This window comes from Zosterops lateralis, assembly GCF_965231275.1.
Source record: "Zosterops lateralis genome assembly, chromosome: 5".
NCBI lineage: Eukaryota > Metazoa > Chordata > Aves > Passeriformes > Zosteropidae > Zosterops > Zosterops lateralis.
Window position 1 is genome coordinate 22,776,559 of NC_139766.1, and position 26,462 is coordinate 22,803,020.

Consider the following 26,462-nt stretch of genomic DNA (forward strand, 5'->3'; position numbering starts at 1 on the left):
TGCAGACGTATGATTATGCCTGAGTGGAATTAGTCAGAACCCATGGCAAGGTTCCTGACATCTTTAAGCTTTATTTTGCTGTCTGTGGGAAAACAAAAAATACACAATCCAGCACAAAGTTTGCCAAACCAAAGTTTGCTCATCAATGTTTTTGGAAGTGTTTGAAGCGGTACAATGATTTCAGTCCAGATGTGCTCTTTGCATCAGATGACTCTGATGTTTATGAATGGGCAGCAGTGAACCCTAAAGCTAGATTGTGTTACTCTTATGCTGATTATGTATAGCCTTGGTTAGCTTTACAGGAGGATGGGTTCCATGTACTGTGAGTAGTATTTTCTCCAGTCCCTTGTTTGACTAAGGATTTCCCCAAAACCCATCCACTCTGAATTTTCTGGAGCAAATACTAAGAAATTATCCATTCACTTCAAGGTAACTGATCATCTCAGCATCTGCTCTCACCCACAACTGCCTTCTAACAGGGCATAAGAAAAGCACAAACCATTTTCTCTAGATAGAACTTTTTAAATGAAAAAAAGAATGCCTAAATATTTTTTTGTCCAAAACAGACCCATGGGGAAGAATCTGAAGATAATGGTAGCCAATCAGGAAAGCTGCTTCAACCTCATGAGGTGTTTTATCCTCTAATACTCTCATGACTTCACTCCAGTTGATGTAAGCCTGCCTCTAGGCTATTACTTGCCCAGGGAAGACTTGAATTCCACTGTCTGCTGAGTGAGCAACATGGCCCATGTGCTAACACTTCTCACCTACAGGTGTAGGTCACCCTTCCCTTAACAGATCTTGCTTTCCCTCAGTCCTCCTGCTGAGGTGCAATTGAGCCTCAGCACATGGTAACCCTCTTTTATGCTCTGACACTGTTGGAGACAGAAGGGATAGTGGTGATAGGGAAGAGGACAGACAGCCCATCACCAACATGACTTTTCATTCCTAAGTGAGAAACCCTAATATTATTTGAATTTTAGCAATTACAAGTTTTGTGGTGGAAAAGGCAATTATATGTAAGCTAGTCCTACAGGAGAGGTTGGAAAGGGCTCTGCTGCTGAATCAGTGCCCAGCAGTCTGGTGAGGAGCTGTTCTATCCTGTCTGCCACATGGGGAGTGAACTGCAAGTTATCTCTGGGCACCAACCCAATGTCAGCATTTTTCATATTTGCTACTGGTTAGCAAATAGCCAGAAAAATTCACTCACAGTACTAAGAACATTAGCCAAATCTGTATAATTTTTATTTCCACTGAGTGTCTAGAAAGCACCAAGAAAGTCATACCAGGTGCTTTGGTGAAAGCTGGATTTCGTTTTCAGCATGGACAGTGGGCTCCTATGCACTTGAACACAAAGGGAAAGCCACTACCAGTCTGTGGTTAGGTGTTGGGTCTTGCTGTTGTCTTTCATCAGGGGGCTGGTGCAGATCTGGTTTGGTGAAGTAATTTGGTTTTATGCTTAATATTTTATTTTGTATTGAGAAAAAAGTTTGCTTATAATTTAGCCAAAAGAAGTAACAAAGCTTACTCTTCTCTTCATTATCTATTATTACTGCTCCCTTCATTATCTATTCAGAAGCCACTGAGTTAGGATTGATTGAGTCTTTGGATATGGATTCATTACTCTTTTCCATTGATGGACTCAGACAAATAATTTTTTCATCTCACATTGTGTGAAGGTGCCATAAAAGTGTGGTGTTTCCTTAGATACCTTTATTTTGGTATGATTTATTACAGTTGCATCCAAGAACCAAAACATTATTACCTTTTGGATTCACATCACGAACAGTACTCTCACAGTAGTTACTTTCTTTCTCTTTTTCCTCTAATATAGGAACCATCACACCTGGAAGGGGAAATATTCATGGAAATCCTAAAGAATGGTGAAAAATAAGCTATGAAGGATAAAAATTGTGGGTGTTTTTAAACAAAGACCAAATATTGGAAAGTAGTAATTAATGGCAGGCTTTTTTTTTCCATGTATTTTTTTTCACCTGAATTTATCAAGACCTTCTTGTGTACAGGAAGGAAGGAGATAAGTGAAAGTTGCAAGTGAATGTGGACAGAGGAGATAATTCATGAGAAGAATAATTACGAAAATATGTTTAAGTACAATTCAGAAGAAAAAATTAAATGGGAATAGGATCTGCTTTAAAATCACCACTAGTTGTAACAAAAGAGCAACAGAAGAGGCCAGTTCTCAGGTACCACAGCTGTGGCTATACCCTTAATGCAAGTTCTGGTGAGACATCATTCAGCGATTATGCACTGTGAACACACAAAAATATTTATGGCCATTAAACCTAGAGAAACTGAAATCAGAGGAAAATGAGCCAGAAATACTCCTTTTTTGAGTTGAGAGGTCAACTGCACCTTCCTTTCTTCTTAATATTTCCTTATGTCTCCCTTCTCTTTTTATATCTCTTTCATTTTCCAAATGGCTTCTTTCAATGGAGAAAACTTTGTTGGAGAAATAATAATAGGGGTATTTGTGTATGTGTGAATTTATGTAGGACATCTGTAAAACAGAAAGATCACCTTTCTGTTGATGTGGCTTTGAAGTATTTTAATTGTTGCTATTTTAAAAACAGCCACAAATATCTTGCATGCATAACTTTCCATGATAACATGGAACAGCTTATAGGACTGGATGTTTTGGTTTTTTTTTTACTTTTTAAAAGATCATACACTTGGATAAGATGGTGTCAAGTGCTACTTACTATTTATGCAGTACAGATGTTATTCCCTGGCCCTGAATTTTTCCATTTCTCCAAAATGGGTATGTAGTATTTTTGGAGAGAAAGTTATCTACACAAGACAAACTTAAAATACTAAAATACAGAGGTTCTCTTTTTAGAAATTTGAACATCTTGAAAAATGAATGCAGTTATTGTTCCCACTACATTACTAAATGCATCTTTTTTGGAAGGTAAACAACACAGTGACCTTTTCATTTACACTGAAGAATTTCATGTATTACTAAATGTTTTTATAGCTGAACACTTAAGCTTCACATCCAGCTGTTTCCCAAATGCCAAAATGTGCCCACTTCTCCTTCCTTCAGGGCCAGCATCTATCATCTCTGTTTAACAGATGAACTAAAGCAGAGAGAGCAGTTCTGTAGCACGCCTGAAAGCCATGTTAACAGCAGAACCTGGAATTCATTCACTGTTACTCTGTCTCCTAATTCAGTGTCTTCACCACCACACCACTCTTCTTCCCAATCCTATGGAAGCATGTAGAAGTTCTCAGAGTGCATTTAAAATCATACAAATGTCACTATAACAACTAGATGCAACAGATTTGAGGTTAAGTAGTGTGAAGTAACACACTGGAGATGGCTGTTTGTTTGAGCCAGTTGCAGACAGGGTGAGAAGCCAGATATTCTGACTGACATCAGTGTTTAATGTGGACTCAGGGGCAGATGTGTGTATTGTTAGTTTAAAATTGTATGAAGATGTCAGTCAGGAAGGGGAAGCTGGAAAAACTCCCAAGCTGGCAGGATCTCCTCAGGGAAAGGGGAAGAAATAATTATTTAGAAGTAATATTGTTCACACTCAGTGTTAGAGAAATGAGACTCTTGAGACTCTTATGTAACCATCAAATATAGTGGTTATGAGAAGCACATAATGAGGAGCATTTTGCCTTGCTCATGCCCTCAGTTACTTTATGAAGTAAAAGCAAACCTGGTTCTATACTTCAGATGGTATTATTTCTAGAGTTCTTGTCATGTTCTGAGTTTAAGGCCCTGAGAACCGATGTCATTTTTTCATGTATTTGCTCTGTACATCATGAACACTAGCAGCAGTGAAAATTTTCCCTCTGTCATGCCAGTAAGCGTTTAGAGACTGCTACCTGAATGGATATCAGTCATATTTAGTCACTTATTATTGGACTTATGGCTAAGAACATCTATACGATTGACAGAGAGAACCATTGGCCATCTTTTTGAATTATCTCTAATCTGTAGAACTATTAGAAAATGGAACTTTATTCTCCTTTTATGAAGATCTGGAATGTGTTTGTTAAGGTTTTCATTTCAGAAACTGTATCTTAGGTACAGCCTGAGAAGAACCACTTTTGTGTTGCCCCCTCATTTCTCTGCAGCCCATGACAGACATCCAGCAGTGCTGGGGCACTCACCAGCACCACGTTAGGAGGTGACAGAGTGCTCTGGCAGCTTGCTGCCTTGTGTGCTTTGCATGAACCAAACCCAGGGCTGCAAGCTCGTGCAGTCTGAGACAGGCACCAAACTACCCCTTTTGTGCCTCAGTGAGCTGTGAGATTGGCTCTGGTACTCCCCAGCCCATGTTCATGGATGTCACTCTTTCCCTTCTGTTTTCATTTAATAACTCAAGCAACTGGAGCACTGTCAGATCATTCCATTGGCTGTAAGTGTGCAAGTGCAAGCATAGGCAGGGCACTCTCACAGTGAAGCATCTCTCTCAGTGAGAGTGTCTTTGGGCAAAACAAAGTGCTGAATTTGGCACTTCATCATCTAACTTTGACCAGTTGAATTTTATTGAGAAGTGCATAGCAGCCCTCCTATGCTTTCCTATTACAATTGTGCAAATCTAGTTCTTCGTGTTGTTTCTGTGAGGTGGTGGAAAATAAAAGGCTTTTTGTTTTGAGCCCAGTGGATTATTTCCTTGTGAACTCCAAGCCTTTTTTTCCTTTCCTGGTTCTGTGCCCTTCCTCCAGACTCAGGAAAATCAGTTGTTCCAGGCAGCCCTATGGCCACTGAGAAGGGGAGGAGGGTGTTCACAGCCAGCTCAGCCGGAGCAACGACAGGAATGAGCATTCCTGGCTGAGTGGCAGGTTACATCCCTGACCTGCCGCAAACATGTGCACTACTGTCGGGCCTTCCACGACAGTCTGATTTCTGGGAGTTGAGCTGCTCGCCTGTGATGTCAAATGCCATGAGCTAACACGACTGGCAAGACAGACTGGAAGTGTAACATTTCACAGTGGTTTCAAACAGATGATTTTTCGCTCGATCCTTTAATGTTAGTAATGGCTTCGATGTCGGGATGTTCCCAGAAAGTTTTACTTACGAATCCCGTCGTCAGCGCTGAATTGCCAGGCGGCGGCCGGCGCTTCTCTGCGCTCCTTTCCCAGCCCGCTCCCTTTTCCCGAGCCCGCTCCTCTCCCGAGCCCGCTCCCTTTCCCAGCCCGCTCCCTTTTCCCGAGCCCGCTCCCTTCCCGCAGCCGTGGGCGGAGCGCGGCGGGGGCGGGACGCGGCCGCGGCCCTTCCTTTCCGTCCCTTCCCGCCCCGCAGCCCCGCGGGCACGGGCAGTGTCCCCGGCTCGGCCACGGGCAGTGTCCCCGGCCCGCCACGGGCGGTGTCCCCGGCGCGGAGAGCTCGCCCTGCCGGCGCATGAGGCGGTGGGAGCGGCGGGCGGGAGAGGCGCAGAGGAGCGGCCGGAGCCCGGGACCGCCGTGCCGGAGCCCCTAGGATGTCACCATTGTTCAGCTGGGTGGCCAAGGTAGGCGGCGCGGCGCTCGGGAAGTGAAGTCCAGCCTTAGGGCTTGCAGAGGTTCGCGTGGAATTTCACGGCAAGTCAGTGGTCTCTGGGAAAGGGAGCAGAGCCTGCTGTATTGTTCAGCCAGAGAAAAGGAGAAGTGCTCAAAGTGACCGGTAAAGTCAACCTGCTGTCAGACATGGCTTGGGCTTATTTAGGGGCTAAAAGCGAATCTTCAGGTCTTGTTCTACGTTTCTGCGGGTCTGCAGAAGGGGAGAGCTGTAATTAAAACTGCTCAGAAGGCCTGATCTTAGTGCCTGTTGAAGTCTAACGCTACTTTTGCACTCTGGGGAATGTGTAACAGCGCTCCCACTGTTTGTTTTGGAGTCTCTTTTTTTTCCATGGTTTTTGTCGTGCTCTGAATTTATGAAGAACAATAAGTTGGATTTTAGTCGGACCCTTACGTGTTTAACTATGACAATGCATGTGTCGTGCTGGCTGCTTCGTCTGTGTCTAGGGCTTCAGTAGGATTTTCACTGTAACTGAAATTTCATATGGATGCAAAGCAGTAAAGATGGTTAAAGATCTCTATAGTTTTGAGCTGATGTCTAAGAAAAATTCTAAAGTAGCAGTCATTCTGAATTTAAAATGAGCTGCAAATGATATTCTGTGTGAAGGCACAGTTTAACATGTAGAAGGGGACAAGTGTGTGAAAAAGCTGTATGGCAGTCAAGAATTGTAGGTTCCTTGAATAAATTAGCTGGGGAAAAAACCTTTATCTTGAAATTCAACAGACAGCGTAGGCTGCTAGGCAAAACACATAAAACCTGATTCTCCCTTCTCTGTTGTCAGGTGTAAATGGTCAGTTGCTTAATTACTTCTGCATCCCTGTTGTTGAGTATTTAAGAGGTGAAATACCTGCCCTCGGGTGATGCTAAGAGGGAAGTGCTTGATATGTGACTGTTGCCTTTGTTCGGGTTCTCAGACAGAAGGATTTGCTCTATTCTGTTTTGAAAGGACTTTAAGACACACCCTGATAAATCGAAATGTGTCCTTCTCTCTTTCCACTTGCCTTTTCTTCTCTGGGTGGGGCACGTGTAGTTACCTCTCCTGTCACTCCTCAGGCTGTCTCACGCATAACATAAGACCCGGTTTGCCGTGTTATCTGAAGGAATGATTCCGGCTGGTGCCCGTCCCGACTGCTATAAATGTGCCGGTCTCCTGTACATGTGCCTGCTGTCAAAGATGACTGATGCCATTGAGTACGTACTTGAAGGATGCCCCAAGGCATGGCTCATTTCCTTCCCTCATTGTTCGCTTGTCAGCTGGGCCAGGCAGCTGCTCGGAGAGGGGCTGGTGGAGGAGGAGGTCAGAACTTGTACCACGCGGAGTTCGCTGTGTTTTTAGACAAACAAGCGCTTGCACAAACACACTTCTGACTGCTTTTAGAAGTGCTTTCTGGGCTTTCAAAACTAAGTATTTCAATGCTGGTTCCTCACAACTACTTAGTTTTATTCTTTTGATGCCCATTAATTGTCAGCACTGATTTGGGAGGGAAAGCAAGGCAGGGTACTTAGAAATATAAAATGAGGCTTGATAATAGAGAAAGCTTTCCTGCCTGCCAAAATCTGATCAGAAAAAATGTAGGCGCTATTGCTGTGGGCTTTCAATGCAAACGAAAGCCTTTCCAGTTTTCATAAGACGGTTGCCCATTCCAGAACGGGGAAGGACTGTGGGATACGGGGAGGAGGAAACTGCCCCCCTCGAAGGAAAGCTGTCTCCTTGTATCTATTACTTAAAAATGAGTGACCCCACACTTATTAACATAAATATTTATGCTTATAACACTTATAAACAGAAGTATTTCGTCTCACCAGGCAAGTCATCAGGCCTGCAGATAGTTGCATGTGAAGCAAGTTACTCCCATGTGCTATAAAATTGATTTCCCTGGTGTTTGTATAAACATCACCTTTTTATATGTCTTGTTTACACACTTTTACGTGCTATTTTACCCAGCATGTCTCTTACCTACACACAGGCTCCTCAGGGCTGAGTTTTGCAGTGCTGCAGGCTCAGCCATGGGGCCCATTCCGGGCTGGAGGATAAAATCCTACTTGAGTTCTGTGTAAATTGATGTTGCCCTCATTGGCTATATGGATTCTGGCTAAACCCCTGAATGATGGCTCTGTGGATAATGAATTCCAAAATACTGACTTGTTTTAGTCTCCTAAAATTATTTAAATAAAAAAGAATAGTTATACCTGTTTTTCCTGCATGGTTTGATATAAAGTTAGACAACTGACTTAAGGGAGACCTTTGACTAAGCACCTGAAAGAACAGTCTCTTGAAAGCGTGAACTATGTTTGCACTGTTCCGAGTAGAAAATACAGTTGCTTTTGTAGATACACAAAGACTATTCATATTCAGTTTTGATCACTGAAGTAACTGTTACTAAAAGTAATCATTGTGGGGTTGAAAAATGTCAAAGATTTCAGTCTCAAAAAAAAGATAGACATGCAGAGTTTTAGTGGTAAACTGGCACATTACTGATTCATTAGTAGGAGATAATAATGCAGTGATGAGTGTTAAAAGTAATTTTATTTCTGTTCCTATAATATTTAATACAGATTTAGTTAAAAGAGATTTGTCTTAGTTCTTTACAAATTCCTTAATTTTATAATGCAAATTTCTATTCAGAAGCAGCTTTCGAGCAACCAGAATTAGAGAACTGATTGCTGAAGAAATAGAAACAGTTCTTAGTGCAAGAAATTGTATAAATAGATAATTTTGAGTAAATGTGTCCTCAGATTCTCAGCAAGCTGTGAAATGATGCAGTTTTTCTTTCTGGTTACAGAAAAAAAAAAAGGTGCTGTATATAGTTTAAAAGCTGTGTTAACTTCAACTTATTTTGTCTGAAGGATTATAAACCAGTAAGGAACCAGTAAAGAAAATAATTGAGATAAAATGCAAAGCAAAGTTACACAATTTAATTCAAGATTTCTTCTATTGTGATTTTGCACCTTGAGCAGCTGCCTCCATCCTGGAGGACAGCATGTGGGAAAGAGATGCTCCCTCCTGAAGGGACCTGAGAGTGATAGAGTGTGTTGCTGAAGCCTGAGGAACATCCACTTATGTGCCACCAGCACATAAGGAAGAAAAGGGTGGGTTTACAGTGTAGCTGTACCCGGCTGGATTGGCTAATGTTGGACCTTGAGTGGACAAAGGCAATTGTTTGGATTCCTTTTCCTGTGAATATCAGATTTTAGGGTGTGTTCACAAGAGGTGCTCTGAAATTCCCAGCAGCAAAACAAGAAGTAAGTTTTAATATGGTTTGGGGTTTTTTTCAAGGATTTCTGAGTCAGATGGGCTTATGAGCTTTGCTCCATTTGGGAAGCTCTCAAGCCATTAACAAGGCAAGTTTCTGTCCCATTCAATGCAGCAAGGTGTGGTTACTCAGCTTGTGCCATGAAACATTACTGAAGAAGTAATCATAATGATATTGGAAATGCCACTTTTATTTCTTGTAATCTTAATATAGCTTTCTGTGCTCTGCTAGAATTGATCTTGCTGCTGTTTTGCCATCATTCCTACTATTTTCTATATAATAGAATGCCAAGTAGACCTCTGGGGGAGCATGCATGGGAGTAACAATATACTTCTTAGTTTAGGTCAGAAGCTACAAATGAAATTAATTTGCCTTCTGCAAAGGAATGAAGAGGGTTTAGAGGCTGAAAATCAGGATGATGAAGAAATCCCCTTCTGCTTTTTTTTTTTTTTTCTCCTTTTTATGAGTGTTATGAAAGAATGATTTTGGCTTTTTTGCTGGTCTGTTCTAGGGTATATCACAGTCATTTATGAGGATGTTTTGATCCAGTTTAATTGACATTCCTCTTTCTTTCATTTCTTCCAGCAAGGTTGAGCACCTTTGGACATCTTTAATCCCTCAGTGAATGACTTACATTTTTGCCAAACAAATCAAGTTTTGGTCTCTTCAGGAGCCCTAATAACCAAGCATTTTAAAACTGTCTAAAGCCAAAAAACTTACATGTTTGTTAAACCTGTCTTAGTTCTAAGCCCATCTTAGTTAAGATAAATTATTTGGGTAGGTGAATAAGTGGTGGTGAAATTCTATGGGGTGCAAGTCTTGTTTGTTCTAGTGTATTTATCCCTGATAAACTTTATTGTAAAGGAATTTGAATACCTGCATACTGTATCAAGAATCAAGTAGTTAACAGTGAACTAGTGTCAGGAAAGAATTGGGAATCGCTGAGGAGGGAAGGCTCAAAAGCCATAGTTTTGCTTGTGGAAGAATCTCCTCGAAGCCATTGACGCTGTGGGTAGGGCTGAAAGGACAGACCCTCACTTGTCTCCCAGGCTGGATGCCAGCAATGTAGCAAAGGGAAAGTGCAGATTTCTGCCAGAGCTGTGTTTTGGTGCCCAAGCTTGCACAATGCCCTTGTCAGAGAACACTACGTTTCTGCTCAGTATGATTCCCCAGGTCAGTTTATGTTGATGTAAAATGTTGTTGCCAATTGATAGCTTTCAGATAAGTGCAGATTATCACGAAATACCAAGCAGTTCAAATGCACCGTTTTCTGTATGCCAGTCACTCCGCGCCTTCCCCTGTGGGGGCTTGGGTGATGACTGAGGAGTATGCGCTCAGCATTTGAAATTAAGTCAGTCCTGTAGTGAAACCCCTCAGTTACTCAGCAGTTAAGTTCCCTTTGGAACGATTTGCTTTTATTCCTCATCTTTCCATTTATTTTTCTGCATGCCAGGCTCGAATTGCACCTGCAATTAGATGTTCCCCATTTGATGGGAGAGGCCTGGAATATAATCGTTCACATGGCATTTGTGTGGTTGTGCAGATGTAGTGGGACAATGTCCTCTGCATTTGTCAGGTACATTAAGGATGCTTAGTAAGGAGTAGAGCTTTCCACAGAGAAATTCCTGGCCATGTAGATTGCAGTTTAGTGAGGTTTTTCTCTTGAATCATTTATGCTTTTCTGAATTAATTTCTCATGAGTATCTTCTTTCAGGTTTGTGTTGACCTTCAGATTAAACAAGCCAAGCCTGACAAGGTAGCTGAGCTTGCTCTTTTGTACAGGTTCTGTCCTTTGCAATTCAAAACAGAACTTTTAGCCTCTAGTCAAACACTGTTTGCTTTTCTTTGCTGAAGGGCACTCTGGAAGTTGGTGCTAGCTGTCTTCGTGTGGTGTGGTTAACGTGCTCTGAGCCAACCAGTAGCAAAACTACTAGTAAATCCTGCAGGATCAGGGAAAACCCCAGGTCACATCAAAGACAGATAATACAACTAAGGATTTATTTGGATTTTTTTTTTTTGCCATATATACATATATCAGCAGCACTGCAGTTTAACTTTGTTTTCCTTACATTTGATGATTTGAAATACAGTTTCGCATCATAGCCTTTTTTTGAAAGGCTACTGTAATGAAGTGGTCCTTTATGTGTACTACAGGTGTTAATGAGAACACCAAAGCAGCAGTTCCACTCTGTGTCCCATAAATAGAAATATCCTTAGGGAAAAGTCAGATAAAGAACCTCTTTACAGTTTGTAATTTCCCATCATTCTGAATATAGAAGCTGTAGCATATCTGAGAAACTTTTGCTTTAAGAGGTTGTTGGAACTTTTTTACTGTGCCATCTAATAAATCTTTAAATACTTTAAGAAGTCTTCTGAACCATTTTATTTTAAATCTGAAGGAGCTGAGGTTGTGTATGGTGTACAGAGGTTGACTAATGACTTAACAAGTAAATCCTCAATGGAATTATTCAATTATTATTCAATTAATGGAATTACAGCTTTTTTTTTTTTTTTTTTTTTTTTTTTTTTTTTTTTTTTTTTTTTTTTTAATTAGAAGCCCTTTACAGCTCAACCGTTCAAGCTGAAATACTTATGGTGGCAGTGACTCAGAGGAAAAATATTCTCAGACTCTGTTTTGGTATATTTTACATATCAGTTAAGATACACAAAATATGTCAAGAGATGCTTACAAATTTTTATGGGGAGGTGAGGCAGCAGAGCTGGGAAAAGCAGCCAGAACTCAGAGAGCAGAAGCTGAGGCAGGGGAATGACATTAGCTACTATGTATTTAGCTCAGTGTTTCGTCACTGAGTTAACTCTACTGAATTGTATTTGAATTGTTTACAGTTATTCTTGCTTTTTAACCAAGTTACAATAACGAATCATGAGATGCATTAATGCATAAATATAGAATTTTAATAAGAGTGTTTTCACAGAATCACAGAATAAGTGGAGTTGGAAGGGGCCCACTAGTATGAAGCCCAGATTCCTGGCCCTGCACAAGACACTCCCAAGAGTCACACCATGTGCATCATCCAAACACTTCTTGAACTCTGTCAGGCTTGGTGCTGTGAGCACTTCCCTGGGGAGCCTGTTCCAGTGCCCAACCACCCTCTGGGTGAAGAACCTTTTTTTAATATCCAACCTAAACCTCCCTAACACAACTTCAGGCCATTTCTTCATGTCCTGTCACTGGTCACCACAGAGAAGAGATCAGTATTTGCCCCTCCTCTTCCCCTCATGAGGAAGTTGTAGAATGCGGTGAGGTCTCCCCTCAGTCTCCTCTTCTTGAGGCTGAATTGACTGAGTGTCCTCAGCCACTCCTCACATGGCTTCCCCTCAAGGCCCTTCACCATCCTCATTGCTCTCCTTTGGGCACATTCTAGCAGCTTTAAATCCTTATTATACTGTGACACCCAAAACTGCACAAAAGGCTCAAGCTGAGGCTGCCCCAGCTCAGAGCAGAGCAGGACAATCGCCTTGCCTGGCTGGTGATGCTGGGCCTGATGCACCCCAGGACAGGGATGTCCCTCCTGGCTGCCAGGGCACTGCTGACTCATGTTCAACCTTCTGTTGACCAGGATCCCCAGGTCCCTTTCCATGTCACTGCTTTCCATCATCTCATTTCCCAGTCTATCTGTACATCCAGGGTTGCCCCATCCCAGGTGCAGAATCTGGCACTTCCCCATTGTTGAACTTCTATGTTTGGTGATTGCTCAGTCTGCTAGTTTATTAAGGTGGGTCTGCAGGGCCTCCCTGCCATTGGGAGAGTCACAGCTACTTCCAATTTTCTATCAGCTGCAAACTTGCTTAGTATCCTTTTTTAAAAGTAAAATCTTTCTGAAAAACATGGTTTTCATACTGAGAAGCAAGGGGGAGGTTCAGGCACCTTTACTCTGTTTCAGTGGACTAGAGCATAACAACAGGGTTTCTACTGCCTTTCCCTTGTGCTTTCAAGTTCCCAAAAGGCCAGGCCAGCATTCCTGGATCAGCTGGCCAGGTGCATGAAAGCTGCAGTTCTTAGCCTGGATGAAATCCCCTGTAGGTTGCATCGACGTTAGTGAGTGCCACACAGCAACATATTGTTCAAGGGGGGCTGCTGGTGCTGGGGATAGTTTCTATACCTCACTCTGGAAAGTGACTTTTACTTTGAACTGGCCCTAATTTGGTGCTGTGAACCAAATGCCTGTTTGCAGTGAAATGCATCACAAAATGAAGGTTTAGTTCTGTTTAAATGGTTGGCAGTTCTGGTGTTTTGAGACACTCCCATAATGTAGTCTATCACACAAGAAGTAGAATGGCATAATCCACTCTCACATACATTCCTTGTTCAAAATAAAATAGTGAAGTAGTCGCACCAGATTATACTTGAGAGTCCAGTTAGAAAAGCTTTGGCTATGTGGACACACTGTGGCACGGTGGATGGCCTTGATGGAGGGAGTAGGGGCCCATCAGGGAATTTTTGTTTTATTGGAATGTTGACCTTTTGGCTAGTGCTTAGTGAAAATATCAGTCCTGATATCAGTTATCAGTTCCAGAGGTTATCTGGAATTTCTGTGCCCTAAACTTCTGTCTATTACTAACTGAAGAACTGTGAAGAGAATGTAAAAATGTTTGTTGTCTTCCATTCTCAGGGCACTATGTGTGTAAGCACACATGTTGATGGTCACATTTTAAAAGCAAACCAAACATTATTCTGGAGTATCTGGCAGCTTCTTTCCAACTCAAAAGTTGCTAGATTTGGACATGTGATTGTTTTTTCTTTATATCTTTGCAGCACCATCGCTATAATCAAAAGCATGTTTTTTTTTCCAGGGGAAACCTTTGATATGCAGCTACCAAACAGGAATTTCAGGTACAGATATTTTGTGAAATTGCAGGTTTGGGGGAAAGAGGCTGCTTATGCATAGTTACACAGCACACTCCCTGCTACTGAAAACAGCAAAGCTGAGCTAAACTAAACAACTCTTTTTTTTTTTTTTTTTTTTTTTTTTTTTTTTCCCTGATGAACCATTTTGGGGGATTTATGTGTTTTTCTCAAGAACCTATGTAGCCAAATATCTTACTTTTACTAGATCTTAACAGTTGCCTCTCTATATTTATTGAACTATTAGTCTGCTGCTGTAGTACCAACGAGGTGAGCTCACTGAAGCCGTTGTCATGGAAATTTGGATGGTTGGCACTAAATGTTTCATGCTGGTTTTGTTTCTGGGGAGCTTTTTATAGCTTCTAATCTCCTCAAATGCAAGTCATGGAAAAGGAAATTTGTAGAAGCGCTTTGGAGTTTTAGACAATTATGTACAAGGGGCCAGTCTTTAAAACTGGTGTTACTTACCCAGAACCTAACCCAGTAATATGTTTTGGAATTTTGGATTTGGGTATGTCCCATTGGAATATAGCCTACAGAGTTTAGCATTCTGTGAAAGCAGCATTTCTGCTTGACTTACAGTCACTGAAGGCTGACCTTTTTAGACTACAGCATATTTTTTAATAAGCAAACACAGTTCATGCAGCTGATGTGGTTTTGTTTATGAAATGTGGAATCATATAAAATTATTTATTGTAGCTTGCTATAATTCCTTCAGCATTTTTTTTTCTTCTGCTTTACAGCAGAGAAGGATGAAAACTGGTAAACTAACTGCTCTTTTAAGTGAAAGTCAGAGTAGTGTTCATGGGATGTTTAGTCATTACTTTCCCATCCTGTTCTCCTGTGAGTTGACCTGAGGCAGCTGAAATCTGTTACTGTATGACAAAGCAGCAAATGTGCTCATCCATGAGCAAATCAGTTCACCAGGATTTTGTACCAGTCAGGCAGAATGCTGGAAAAAGCTGATCAGCTTCTTCGCTCCAGTTCCCCTGGGGCCTTTATAAGTTTAATGTTCAAGTAAGATTCCAATTAAAAACATCATCTGTCCCTGTGCCTCCCACCAGCAGCCCTAGGAGGAAGGGCTGTGTGGCTGTCTGTTTTCTTTGGAAGTCTGTCAACTCTGTTGTCAGAGTAAGAGATGGTGTTTTACTCAGCAGCAGATAAAACTTACACATCACGTCAATCAACAGCATTCATTGGTTGCCTTCCCCCCACTACCTTCCTTTGTGAAAGCATCAAAATAGATTTTGAGGGGAGGGAGATTTTGACACACATTTGAGTCAGCTGTCAAGAAGGTTATATCAGAAATAACCTTAGTTGTAATGAGGATACACATGGAGTTTTCCTCCTTTCTTGTTTGGAGTTGAATATTGATAAAAAAGACAGAAGAAAGAATTTCAGGTGCTTTTTTTTTTTACCTTTTTTTTTTTTTTTAATTTGTAAAGAAATTATATTCACTTCTGTCTGTTTTGCTAACCCCTATTTTGCCAGTTGTACCAATTTTGATAACTGCCAGAAGCCCAAGAGCAGAGGAGACCAGGAGAGAGCCTGTATCCTATTATATAAATGAAATTTAATCTGATTAAATAATTTTTAAAAAAAGTTACTACCTAATTTCCTGGTTTAAGTCCTGTTATTACCTTTCAATTATAAAAGAAATTCTCTGCTTCACCTCAAAAAAGATCAAAGCAGAAAAGAACTCTTGTCCTGAAAGCTTTAAAATGCCATTGCTGTCTTTTGCCATTTATAGCTATTTAAGAATAGGCTTCCTTCTGTTTCCCACTCCGTAGCTTCCAGCGAAGTCCTAAGCCTATCTCAACCCTGTGAAGGGAACTGCTTGTAGTTCCATCTTGCACCTCGCCCCAAAAAAAGGTTTTATTCCCTGTTGATAATGGATGAGCACAGATATTTCTAGTTATTGCTTTACAACAGGTATTGCCTCATTGTTCAGTACTCACCTTGTAAAAGTGAGCCAGGAACCCTGTAGGTATGACCAGCAGCTGTTTCTATATTTTCAAATGCTGTTTTCATTTGCAAAATTATGTGAGAAGAAACCTTTGAAACAAAGTATGGAGAAAATACATCTGAAGATATTAATGCCTTATTTGAAATCTCTCTTGATTTATTCCACAGTTATTCTGTAGAAGTTTATGGTACTGAATGGAGGAGCTGATAAAGCTGTGCAGAATGAAAAGAAATGGTTTTTATTGTAAGGACAGAAAGGACTGGGCAAATATGAATTAGTGAACACCATGTAATAAGCCCACCAGGTATATGGCAGAGTATACCTATATTCTTCCCAAAAGCACAATTTGTAGGGATACCCCTTTCAGAACCAGTCAGGTGCTGTTGCATTTGGAGGTATTCTAAAAGCATAAGGAGAATTTGCCAACTGCAGTTTGCTTTTAGGTCATGCATTTTCATGGGGAAGGGTCCAAAAGTAAGAAGCCATTTCAGACATGGCAGTTTATCTATGGAGAATTGAGAGAGCTTTTGTTGTATTTCAGGCTTCGAGTAAGGTGTGTCTTAAAAGTATGTGTAAGAAGCCCTTTAACTGTACCAGCAAGAGGATGCATCTCTTGGGAGAAAGCACCATCACAAAACAGAACAGTCCAACTTCATTGGAATACTGAGTGCACTAAAGATCTATTTCTGAGCTTGTTTACAGTACTCTATGAACAGATTCTGCAAATATTGGTTTGGATTTGTTGGTTTTGTTTTTGTTTTTGTTTTTTTTTTTAAGAAAATAAAACTTTTTATATCTCTTTAAATTACATGGAGTACTCTCAAAGTCATGTGATTTTGCAAAAAGTGTACCCTTTTCTGTCTGGCTAAGAAATCATGAGGAATGATTCTTGAGCTGAGATTTGCCTGTAATATTCAAAGGAATGCAATACGGTGAAAGTGGCATACAGTACTCATGACATCAGTCTGCAGTACTCTAACAATCTTCTGGAGGTAGCACTTGATGTGTGTGGGAAGTGTAGTCCCCTTTACAGCTTTTTATGGTATTGTGTAAACTGTTAAGAGTATGTGTTGGCTACATGGAGCTCTACTCTTGGTGCTTACTGTGTCGGTCATCTCACAATACTAGTGGCATTCACCCACTCATCCAGGTCAGAAAGAACTAGATTTAAAAAGATAACTCTCTTCTCCCCCCCACAGAATATCCTTTGAATTTTAGTGCAGATTCATCAGCTTCTTACATGCATCCCTGCAAAATTTGAGTCTTAACCTTACCAGCCTCACTTATCCCTTTCTCCGTAAAATGCCCATTCAAACCTTACTAAGGAAACCATGCCCACAGGTAGGCATGTGTATGACTGGTCTTCCTTTCACAGGCCCATGGTGATATTGACCTGCTGAACTCTCCCTTATTAAGGCTGAAACAAACCTCTGTTGTGCTTTTGTAGGTTTCACAGCCCTTCCTAAGCAACACACCTGCCCTGTGGTTAGTCCTGCTGGCTGCTACCCTGGCTACCCCTCCCAGCTCTCTGCTTGTGCTCCAACTTGTTCTTCTCTTCAAGACATCCATGAGTTCCCTGGTTAAGTGAGACACCCAGTGCATCTTATGTACTGTGGAGAGAAATGTGCTGGACTGATGTGTGTGGCTGGTGAAGCTGCTAAGAGGGGCATGGTTTATAGCTGGTTTATGAGCAGGGAGGATACAGCAGCAAAATTTGGGATCATACGTGTTGAGAAGTGAAATCACGGAGTAAAGGTGACTTGTCTCTCTGTGCATTGCCAGTCTTAAGTACCTGGGGAGCTGTTGGTAAGAATGTCACTTCAGTTCTACCCCTGGTGCATTTGCTATGCACAGAAAAACTGACAGCAGCTTGCAAGGACACTCATCAGCCAGGAACTGAAGAGCTGTAAACTTTGTTGTGCCCTGAATTAAATCTGGCTTTGAAAGTGGCTTTGTGGGAAGAATAAAAATCAAATGAAATCTGTTTATTAAGGGTCAATGGGTAAAAAGGTTTTAAAAGAAGAATTGAATGACTGGAAAAAGGGAGGTGTAGGAGACTGTAGACCAGTCTCTAAGCAAGATAACAGAAGGAAAAAACACCCTGTGAAGACGCTTGAAATAAGACCTGAACATAAAAGGCATTTCACTGAAATAGAAATTAACTGCAAAAGTCTATAATTCTTTTCTACCTTGAATTTCTGCTAATGCGAAAGTGTAAGGAAATTCTGTCTTGACATTCCTACTTGGAACTTAGCTGGATGTTCCCTCAGCATCTCATCAAAGTTTGAAGTTGTATGTAACTCGAAGTTTGCTTTGCTTTATGTGGGAGACTGCACCATCAGAGGTCACTTACAAATTAAATTATCCTGTGATTTTTGGAAGGAGAAATTATGCAAGATCTCAATTTAAAAGAAGATGATTGTGTGTAAAATATATTAATTAAAATGCTTTTGGTTTAAAAATGCCAAACTTTAAATCCTGTGAGTGGAGAAAAGTGTTTGAGAAGTCAGTTGACCACTACTGTGGGCTAAGGAGTGATAAGGACAGGAAATGCTGATCTGCATTGATTTCTGGACAGCTATTTTGCCACCAGGGTGCTGAAAACAGACCAGGTGCTTTTTATTATGTATCAAACTACTGAAATTAAAAATTTTATGCAATATTTTTTTAAAGTGCAAGTAAATACTATACTGTATTACCTTTTATATGTGTTGTATATGTTTAAAAATTAATTTCTTCATTCTATGACTTTTACAAAATATTCCATTATTGTAAATAACTTGGGTGACAAAAATATTGCTGTCTGTCCTGATACAACTAAATGTTTTCTCCCACAGTTAAACAGCTCTGTACCCTATCTTTTCTGTAGCAATACTCTCTACTAAAATAAAGAAGAAAAGATACTAACAGCAAACAGTATTAGACTTCTTGGCATATTTTATTTAGCTTGCTCTATTGATCAGGAAAAAAAAAGCAGGTAAAAGCACCTTAAAACAATTCAGATGTCCTCTCTCGCTTGAGTAAGCTAGCAAAATTCAATCAAAACATCTACTTGTTTCAAGAGCTTTGTGAAAGGTTTTCATGGCTTTGTTCCAGCTGGAGTGGTCTGAGACCTGAGGTTCAGCCTAAGAATCTGAGCCTAATGTTTTTCAGTCTCCAGCAATTCCTGGAGTCTATTGCACAAGACCAGTTCCTGTCAGCACAGGTCTGTCTTAGGTTAAACAAAACCCCCCATGTCCTTGAAATCATTAGGCCAGTCCTTGAGCCCTTCACTGACCTGAAGCCTTATGCAGAGACTGGTAGGTATAAACAGGTGGTTTTGTACTGCAGGTATAAACATTGCATAAAATCTAGACTAATAAATTATCCCACTTTTTTTCTTTTTTCACCTAGTCCTTCCCAGCTGATGTGTTAACAGCTCTTTTTTCTGTGGCACGTTTTGCTTTCTTAGCTACTATGTATGAAAGAAACTAGGAATCTTTTTTTTAGTCTGGTCTTTCTTACCAAAAGTCAGCTGTTGCATTCAGCTGTTACTGACCTCTTTTCGTTAAAATAGTTTCTAACTCTTTCTTACATCTACTGACAGGATAAAGAGCTTGACCTCTTACATACTTGTATGTAAACTTACAGGGTGAGTGCTAGTTTCAAGGGGTAAAAATGCAACTGCATTTTATGTGAGGGGGAAGAGCTGTTCTTTGCTCTTCAGATGCAGCAAACCCGTCCATGCTTAAAAATTACTGACTTTTGTCATGATTTGGTGCATGGCATAGAAGTTGTAGCTCTTTGTCTTGTAAATGAGTAACATGCACTAGGAAGTCCTAGGTGTATTTTGCTTGAACACCCAAGTCAGTCAGAAGAATACTCCGCATTTCAGTTCCCTGCTTTGTCTCTGCAAAGTAAACATTCTCATTATAGCAGAAATAATGTGGTACTCTTTAAAAAAACCCACAAGTCCAGTGTTATTTTTAATGGTTATGGATACGTGATCTTTTTCTGTATCTAATTCAGACACTCTAAACACAAAATCTTTTCCCTAGTACATTTCAGTTGTGTCTTCTGTTCAGCAGGCCTGTTTGGCCTGAAGTGATAAGAAGGTAAAGCTCTGTGTTGGTTCATTGTTGCTTACACTGATGTTCTGTACTTAATTTTGTGGGTTTAAGGAAATAATTTTAGGTCAGCAGCAATAGTTTTTCTAATTACAGAAATAATATTTATCCACTAATTATATATTTATATTAATAAACAAGTCAGAAAACACTTAAGCATAGAAGTATGCTAGAAAAGAGGATTTGCATGGCAGGAAGAAATCCCACCTGTGTGCCACAGTCATCCCCCACTCTCTTAGCAAGTTCAGATTAGTAGGCACAATTACCAATAGGTACGTATAAAAGTAGTTGATATCTATCTCACCAAGGTGACGTAGGGTGGCCCCTCAGGAGGTCATCTCATTCAGCCCCTGCTCAAAGCAGGGTCACCTAGAGCAGGCTGTTCAGCCCATGTCCAGTCAGAGTTTGCACATCCACAATGATGGAGACTCTGCAATCTCTCTGGGCAATCTATGCCAGGTTTTGGCTGCCTTTGCAAGGGGAAAGAAACAAAAACAAAAGCACACCAAAAAAACAAAAACAATAACAACAAAAATTAAAAAAAAAAAAAAAAAAAAAAGACCCCACTTATGTTCAAAAATTCAGAAAGGGCCTACAACCTTTAAAAGACTCCAAGCAGCATTAACTTAATTCAGGAGCAACCTTCATCCTTGCTGCTTTGCTGCTTTCTGATACAAATTGAAGAGCCATAAAACTTGATTCTGTTTACATCCTAATTAATTTTTGGAGGTTTGCAAGAGATGTGGTTACTGATCACCCAGTGGCATGCTGCTTAATCTGGAAGTGTTCCAGCTGTGGTTAATAAACATTTGCCAAGATAGAGCCCACATCTTTATTCTAATAACCTGAAATAATTGTAATATATTTATTTTTAACTACTGTTTACTTCATATTTGTTTACTCAGCATCCAGGTCTGTTTAGTTGGAGAGCTAGTGTCACAGAATACAGAGGGCAAGTGGATTGTTCATTTTCCCTACTTGCATAAAAAGTCTGGAGTGGTAGTACAGGTAGATAAAAAGAGCACAGATCTTGATCAGTCAAAGAGCAGTTCCAGGGTAATAAGTATTTTGGATTTTTTTTTTTTATTCATCATGGATCTTGTCTTTACTAATGAAAATAGATAAATGTTTAACATACATAAGCATCACAGGGAAGTGAAGTGATGATTTGCTGCTTCTGCTGCATCAATTGCCTCATCATAAGTAATAAAATTTTATTAGCAGGCTGAAGATTTTTTTAGGTCTGTAAGTGAGAACAGAAGAGTCTGTGTTTTTTAGTAAATGTAGCACAGAAGCCAGCTGTTACTTATCAATGACATGATTCAAGCCCTAGCATGTGTGAAAATAAATAAATAAATACTTCCCTTGATTTTCCATCAACAGGCTTGCTGACTCTCCTCAGACACAAAGTTTATTAATTACTGCAGAGTCCTTCTGTGTGATGTAGTGTATTTCCCTAACCACTGTCTGTACATAAAGTATAGCAACTGTTGAATAGCTATTTTGTCAATGTCCAAGGTATTTGATAACAAAAAACATTGAAGAAGTTAAATTCAATAACTGTGTATATGTGCTGGATCCCTAATGCCTTGTGAGGGCTTTGGGTCAGCTATAACCCTTGCAGCACCTGCACTGCTGGGAACTGTCCTTATAGTCACTGGCGTGTGTGTTGCTGGGGAAGTTTAACTGTGGTTGAGATAGTGGCCCTCTTTCTCTGGGTGAGAGATGATGTTCCTGGCTTTACCAAAGTAAGCAAAGTTCAGAAAATGCCTCAGTCCTTTGCTGCTGCCTCTGTAGACTCAGCAGAAGTGGAGGTGAGATTGCTGGTGTCTACTGGTGCCCATGGATCCTGGGCAGCTCAGTAGTAAAAGTGTCTATGGCTGGTGAGTCCAGACACTCCCAAAAGAGTAAAACACGTTTATGAAAAATTACTAAAGCACTTGAAATGTGAATAGAATGAAGTTTTATGTTTTACTTTAATTCTGATATGTTATGCCACTCAAAATTGTTTCTTTGGAAGAGTGCTGAGTAAATAAAACCTAGGTAGACCTTAAGCTCTCTGTAGTGCAAATGCATATTGTTTGAGGTACTAAAGATTTTTTTCTATCCTTAATGTTCTTCTTGTGTATGATTAAGAAGTTAGGCACAACGCTGCCCGAGCTTAAGGCTTTTTGACTGATTTGTGACATATCAGAGAATGGACTTATGAATTCTTGACCCTGCTTTTCTTGCCCATTCTTCCGTATTGTCTTTGCTGTATGATTAGCTGATGACTCATGCCTTGCACTGAAGGGTGAAGTAATGCTCCCTGAGTTCCTATTTTGTGGTACTTGCTGTTTCAAATGCTGTATGTGTGAATATCTATCTATCTGCCTGCCTGCCTGCCGCCTGCCTGCCTGCCTATCCATATCTTTGTTTCCTTGTCTATCCAAGGAGTCCTATTGAGGTCTTTATGAGTACTCACAATATTCATTCCATTTTCACTGTTCAGATTTTTTTTCCTCTCAAAGTCCTTTGCTGTTTCCTCAGTTGGTTTATGCACATTACTACATTATGATTAAGCAATAGATAACCATAAAAATGTCTGAACAAAAACAGAGGCCAGGTCTCCAAAATATTCTCTAGGTTTAGGGCTGCCTTTTCTTGTAGGAGAAGTGGTTCTTCTGGGGTGCTATTTTAGTCTGCTGCTCCCAGACTTCTTTCTGTACTATCTGCAACCAAATACTTGTAAGTAAAGCAAGTTCCAGTTGATGCTTGACAGTGGAAATTTGTTTTGTCAAGAGACTAGCACACTTTGCATGGATTTTTCTCAAACTAACTTTGCTAAATAAAAAAAGCTGACAGAATTAGCAGTTGTAATCATAGATGGTGGCCTCACATTTTTTGTTACAGCAGGAGCAGCACAGACTGCAGAGGAACCTTAATCTCCTAGGTCAGTCAAAGCAGTGTGATGTAACCAGGCACTGGGCTCACAGCAGCTCAGCAGAGAGCATATGTATATCACTACTGTCTAACCATATCAGCAGCTGAGACTGTTTACTGTCACTCAAAATGCATCACATGGCAGTTTGGGTTCTAATTACAACATCTGTGATCTGTAGCAGACTGCTGTCTCATACAGATGCCCTGCAAGTCATATTGTATGTGAGGTAATATTATTTAAGATTGTGCTCTAGGATAGCAGAATAAAAATGAATGAACATCTAAAATAATGAATATAGTTATTAAAAATGCAGCTATTTACATTTTTAAAAACCCCACCAAACTGCCACAACAATGTAATATGCTATTATGAAGAGGAAAGCAAATTTGCAAGAAGCTCGTTAACCTAAGTGGCATGAGTGTTTCAGTAAGAGAAGGGAGTGAAAAATAACAGAGGTTAAATAACTTTACAAATTAATTAGTCCATGGCTTCTTGTATGCTTTCTGAAGTATTTCTATCTTTCATTTTGAGTTGGAATTTTTCATGTTATACTGGTTGCTTCAGTGGCAAAAGTTTTACTGAAGACGAAGAACATTGCAAGGGACAAAGCTCTTTTGACAAAGTGTTGATGGTGGTGAACTCCTGGCAAGGAGACAAATGAGAAATTCCTTTTCTCAGTGTTTAAATGCTATAATGTGTCTCTTGAATCACAAGATCACTTTAACTGGTCTTTTGTTTTTGAAACTACATTAAAGTATCCTTCCGGGAAAATCACAACGGGGAGCCTCTTAATTTTGCAATTTGTTTTTCATAAAGCAGTGGATGCTAATGTGCATTTTTTTCCCCTCCTGTAGGTGCCTGAGATTATAAGCTCAATTCGACAAGCTGGAAAAATTGCCCGTCAAGAAGAGTTTCAGAATAATCTCTCAGATGTTGAAGACCCTTTTGCCAAGAAGTTTGAGGTGCTGTTCTGTGGACGGGTAACAGTAGCCCATAAAAATGCACCTCCAGCACTCATAGATGAATGCATTGAGAAATTTAATCATGCAAGTTGTGCAAAAAATTCAGATTTTGACTCATCATCCCAACAACATGAAACTGCCAATAACTTTGGAGGCTTCTCTTTTAGCAGCAAATTGCGGTCTGTATTCCAGCCCTTGGTCAATGAAGAGGAAGAAAAAAGGCCAATTAGGAAATCTTTTTCTCAACCTGGACTTCGTTCCTTTGCTTTTAAGAAGGATTTCCAAGAGGGAAGCCTTAGGAGTAACAGCTTTGTCAGGTCTTTTGAAGAAGATGCAATTTCACTGAACCTAAAAAGTCAACTCATCTATGGACACAGTGTTGTGCAGCCAACTGACATTGCAGAGAACCGGACTATGTTGTTTACGGTAAAGCAAGATTTGCAGCTTCTGGTGGCGTTCTCACATCTAGGAGTTTGGAATGGCAGACACCAAAGCAGATGTTCTGACAGATGGCAGTTACTTCTTTGATAACTTAATTGCAATTACCAAAGCTTAACTTAAACTTCCCTGTTTCTCTGGAGAGCATTACTTGTTAGTGCAAATTGGTTTACATATTCTAAATAAGTTTATATTAAATAGTTTAAAACAGTACTACCTGAAACCTTGGGCTTCTAAAGAAAGCTTTTAGATAGCTACTGCAAGTTAGCAGGTAGCTGTGCAATTACAGAATGGTATGTACACTTACCCTAGCTAGTAACAGCAGAAATAAATTTCCAGGGGAATGAATTACCTGTAACTAGAGCAGAAGGACCAACCATGATTGAGAGCTAGTAGACTTTGTCCCATGATAAGCAGTGTAACTGATGAAGGTGCTCCTGCTGCCAACATGTCTGTGTAATGATGGAGTAGTAGTGTAATAGCTTTCTACACTACTCCTCATATGCCTCCTCTCTTGCCCTGCTTTAGTGTGGCTAGCAATGCCCTTGCCTTGATAGATGGGCAGCAAAACTGTTTCCCAAGAACTGAGAAGCAAGTAAGGAATGTGGTATGTGCTCCTCTTACAGTCCTCATGATAGATAAGCTGTGTAATGTATTTTACTTAGCTTATGTCTTCTGAGCATAATACAAACTTGGAGCTGATACTGCAAAGACTGACTCTCCTAAGGTTATCTTGGATCCATCAGCTGCTGTTGTAGCTGGGCATTTTTAAAGCCTGTGGTGGAGTGCAGTGTGTGCAATTATAACAGATTTTTAAAAGGGAGAAAAAGAATCCTTAAGAGGGATTGCCACTGTGTTATATCTGTATAAAGCAGCATGCAGAAAATGTTGTAGTCAGTTATACCTGAATTAAAGCTTCTGTTTGGTTGTGGCAGGCTGACATCAGAGAGTGCAAGAAGATGGAGAAATGTTTCTTCCCTAGTAAAAAGAAAGCCATGTTCACCTTCTTCCCCTGAGCATGTATTCCACACAGAAAACATAGGTACCTTTTGTAATAATAGTAATGCCTAGTTTTAAATAAATCATGACTCCATTATTGATTCATGGCACATATTTTAGAAATAGAGAGATTATTGTTGGGCCGGGTATGTCCGGATGCTCTTACTCCGGTGAGTGCATTTTTAATTTATATTAAATAGATGCAGCACCTCTCAAAGACACCTGCAGCTTCAGCCTGTGACTATAATGCCAGTCACCTTCTGGCAGACACATTCCCAAATTGTGAGGCTTTGTGTCTTGGGTTGCTTTTTGCCTGGGAAAATATTGTTTAATATGCACAGCTGTATTCTTTTCCTATTCGGCCAGTCTAAATTCAGATGAATATAAGGAAATGAGGTAACTCTAGTTTGTGCCTTCAATATCCACAGGCAGCAGCTCAGTTTGGCAGAGCTGAGTTTGTTGGTTACCTGTCCCTTGTATTCAGCAGGTTCTGAGTGGGGATGCAGGCAACCTGCTCAGTCTCATCAGTTTGTGTGTGGCTACATATAAAACACTTACAAGTAACTTAATATCCAGAGAGGGGAAAAAAATCGTTGGTATATCCTCAGTTACTTAGATTTTCCCCAGGACTGAAGCAAAGGTTGGTTGATGCATGAGGTGTGAAAAATATTCAGATGCCAGCTCTCCTCATCTGATTTAAATAGTCCTGATTTTCATATATCTTCCTGAAGAACTGCTTTCCTAGCCAGTTTCTGAGGGTTTAGGGGGGAGGAGAGAGTACTTTTAGGTTTTTCTCCTGGCTGTATATTGGGGGTCAGGGGGAAGAGGTTCATTGGTTTGGATTTCTGCCTCCTGTTCAGTTGACTTCAAATGATCACTTCTGCCCAGAGGCCAAATGTGAAAGAATTATGTGGGACTGAGCAGTAAGAAGGAGCCTCTTGCTGCAGGGAGGGGAAGACAGCAGCAATCAGGAGGCTGCTGAGTAGGCGTTGGAAGGAATACCTCCATGAACACATGCTAGGTCAGCCCCAGGGACAATACAAGGAAACCAGCAGACATCTGGGGAGAACCATTGTGGCTGGTTGAAGTGAAAGAAGAGGTGGAAGGTGAATGCTCAGGACCATTTTTAGACATACAGAGGTGGCATATCTGACTTGATCTATTCACACACAAGATTCATCCCTTCCCCCTTTCTTAAGAAAGTACAGTTATACTGGTGCTGCTGATGTTTTTATGTGCATCTTTTGGGATTTGATAGTGATTGATGCAGGTTTCTCTAAGTCATGTTTATCAGTGGATCCAAATTCCACCTGCCTTCCTAAAATCTGATATGAGACTTGTTTTTAGCAGTTTCTGATACGCTAGAAAATATGAGGAATTTAGATTTTTCTGTTACTGTCTTACAAAGATGTTG

At 40.4% G+C, this 26,462-nt stretch overlaps 1 protein-coding gene across 10 annotated transcripts in view; it reads left to right on the top strand.

The window, feature by feature from the left end:
• Nucleotides 1-26,462, top strand: part of TBC1D1 (TBC1 domain family member 1) — a 99,253-nt gene that overhangs the window by 25,024 nt on the left and 47,767 nt on the right. For 9 of the 10 annotated variants that reach the window (XM_083861032.1, XM_083861035.1, XM_083861037.1 and 6 more), the window contains one exon: nt 23,504-24,037. In XM_083861032.1, the coding sequence (XP_083717158.1) occupies nt 23,504-24,037 (534 nt within the window). Of the gene's footprint in view, nt 1-5,387; nt 5,487-23,503; nt 24,038-26,462 lie in introns of those variants that run through there. The other variant, XM_083861033.1, reaches the window with a different exon arrangement.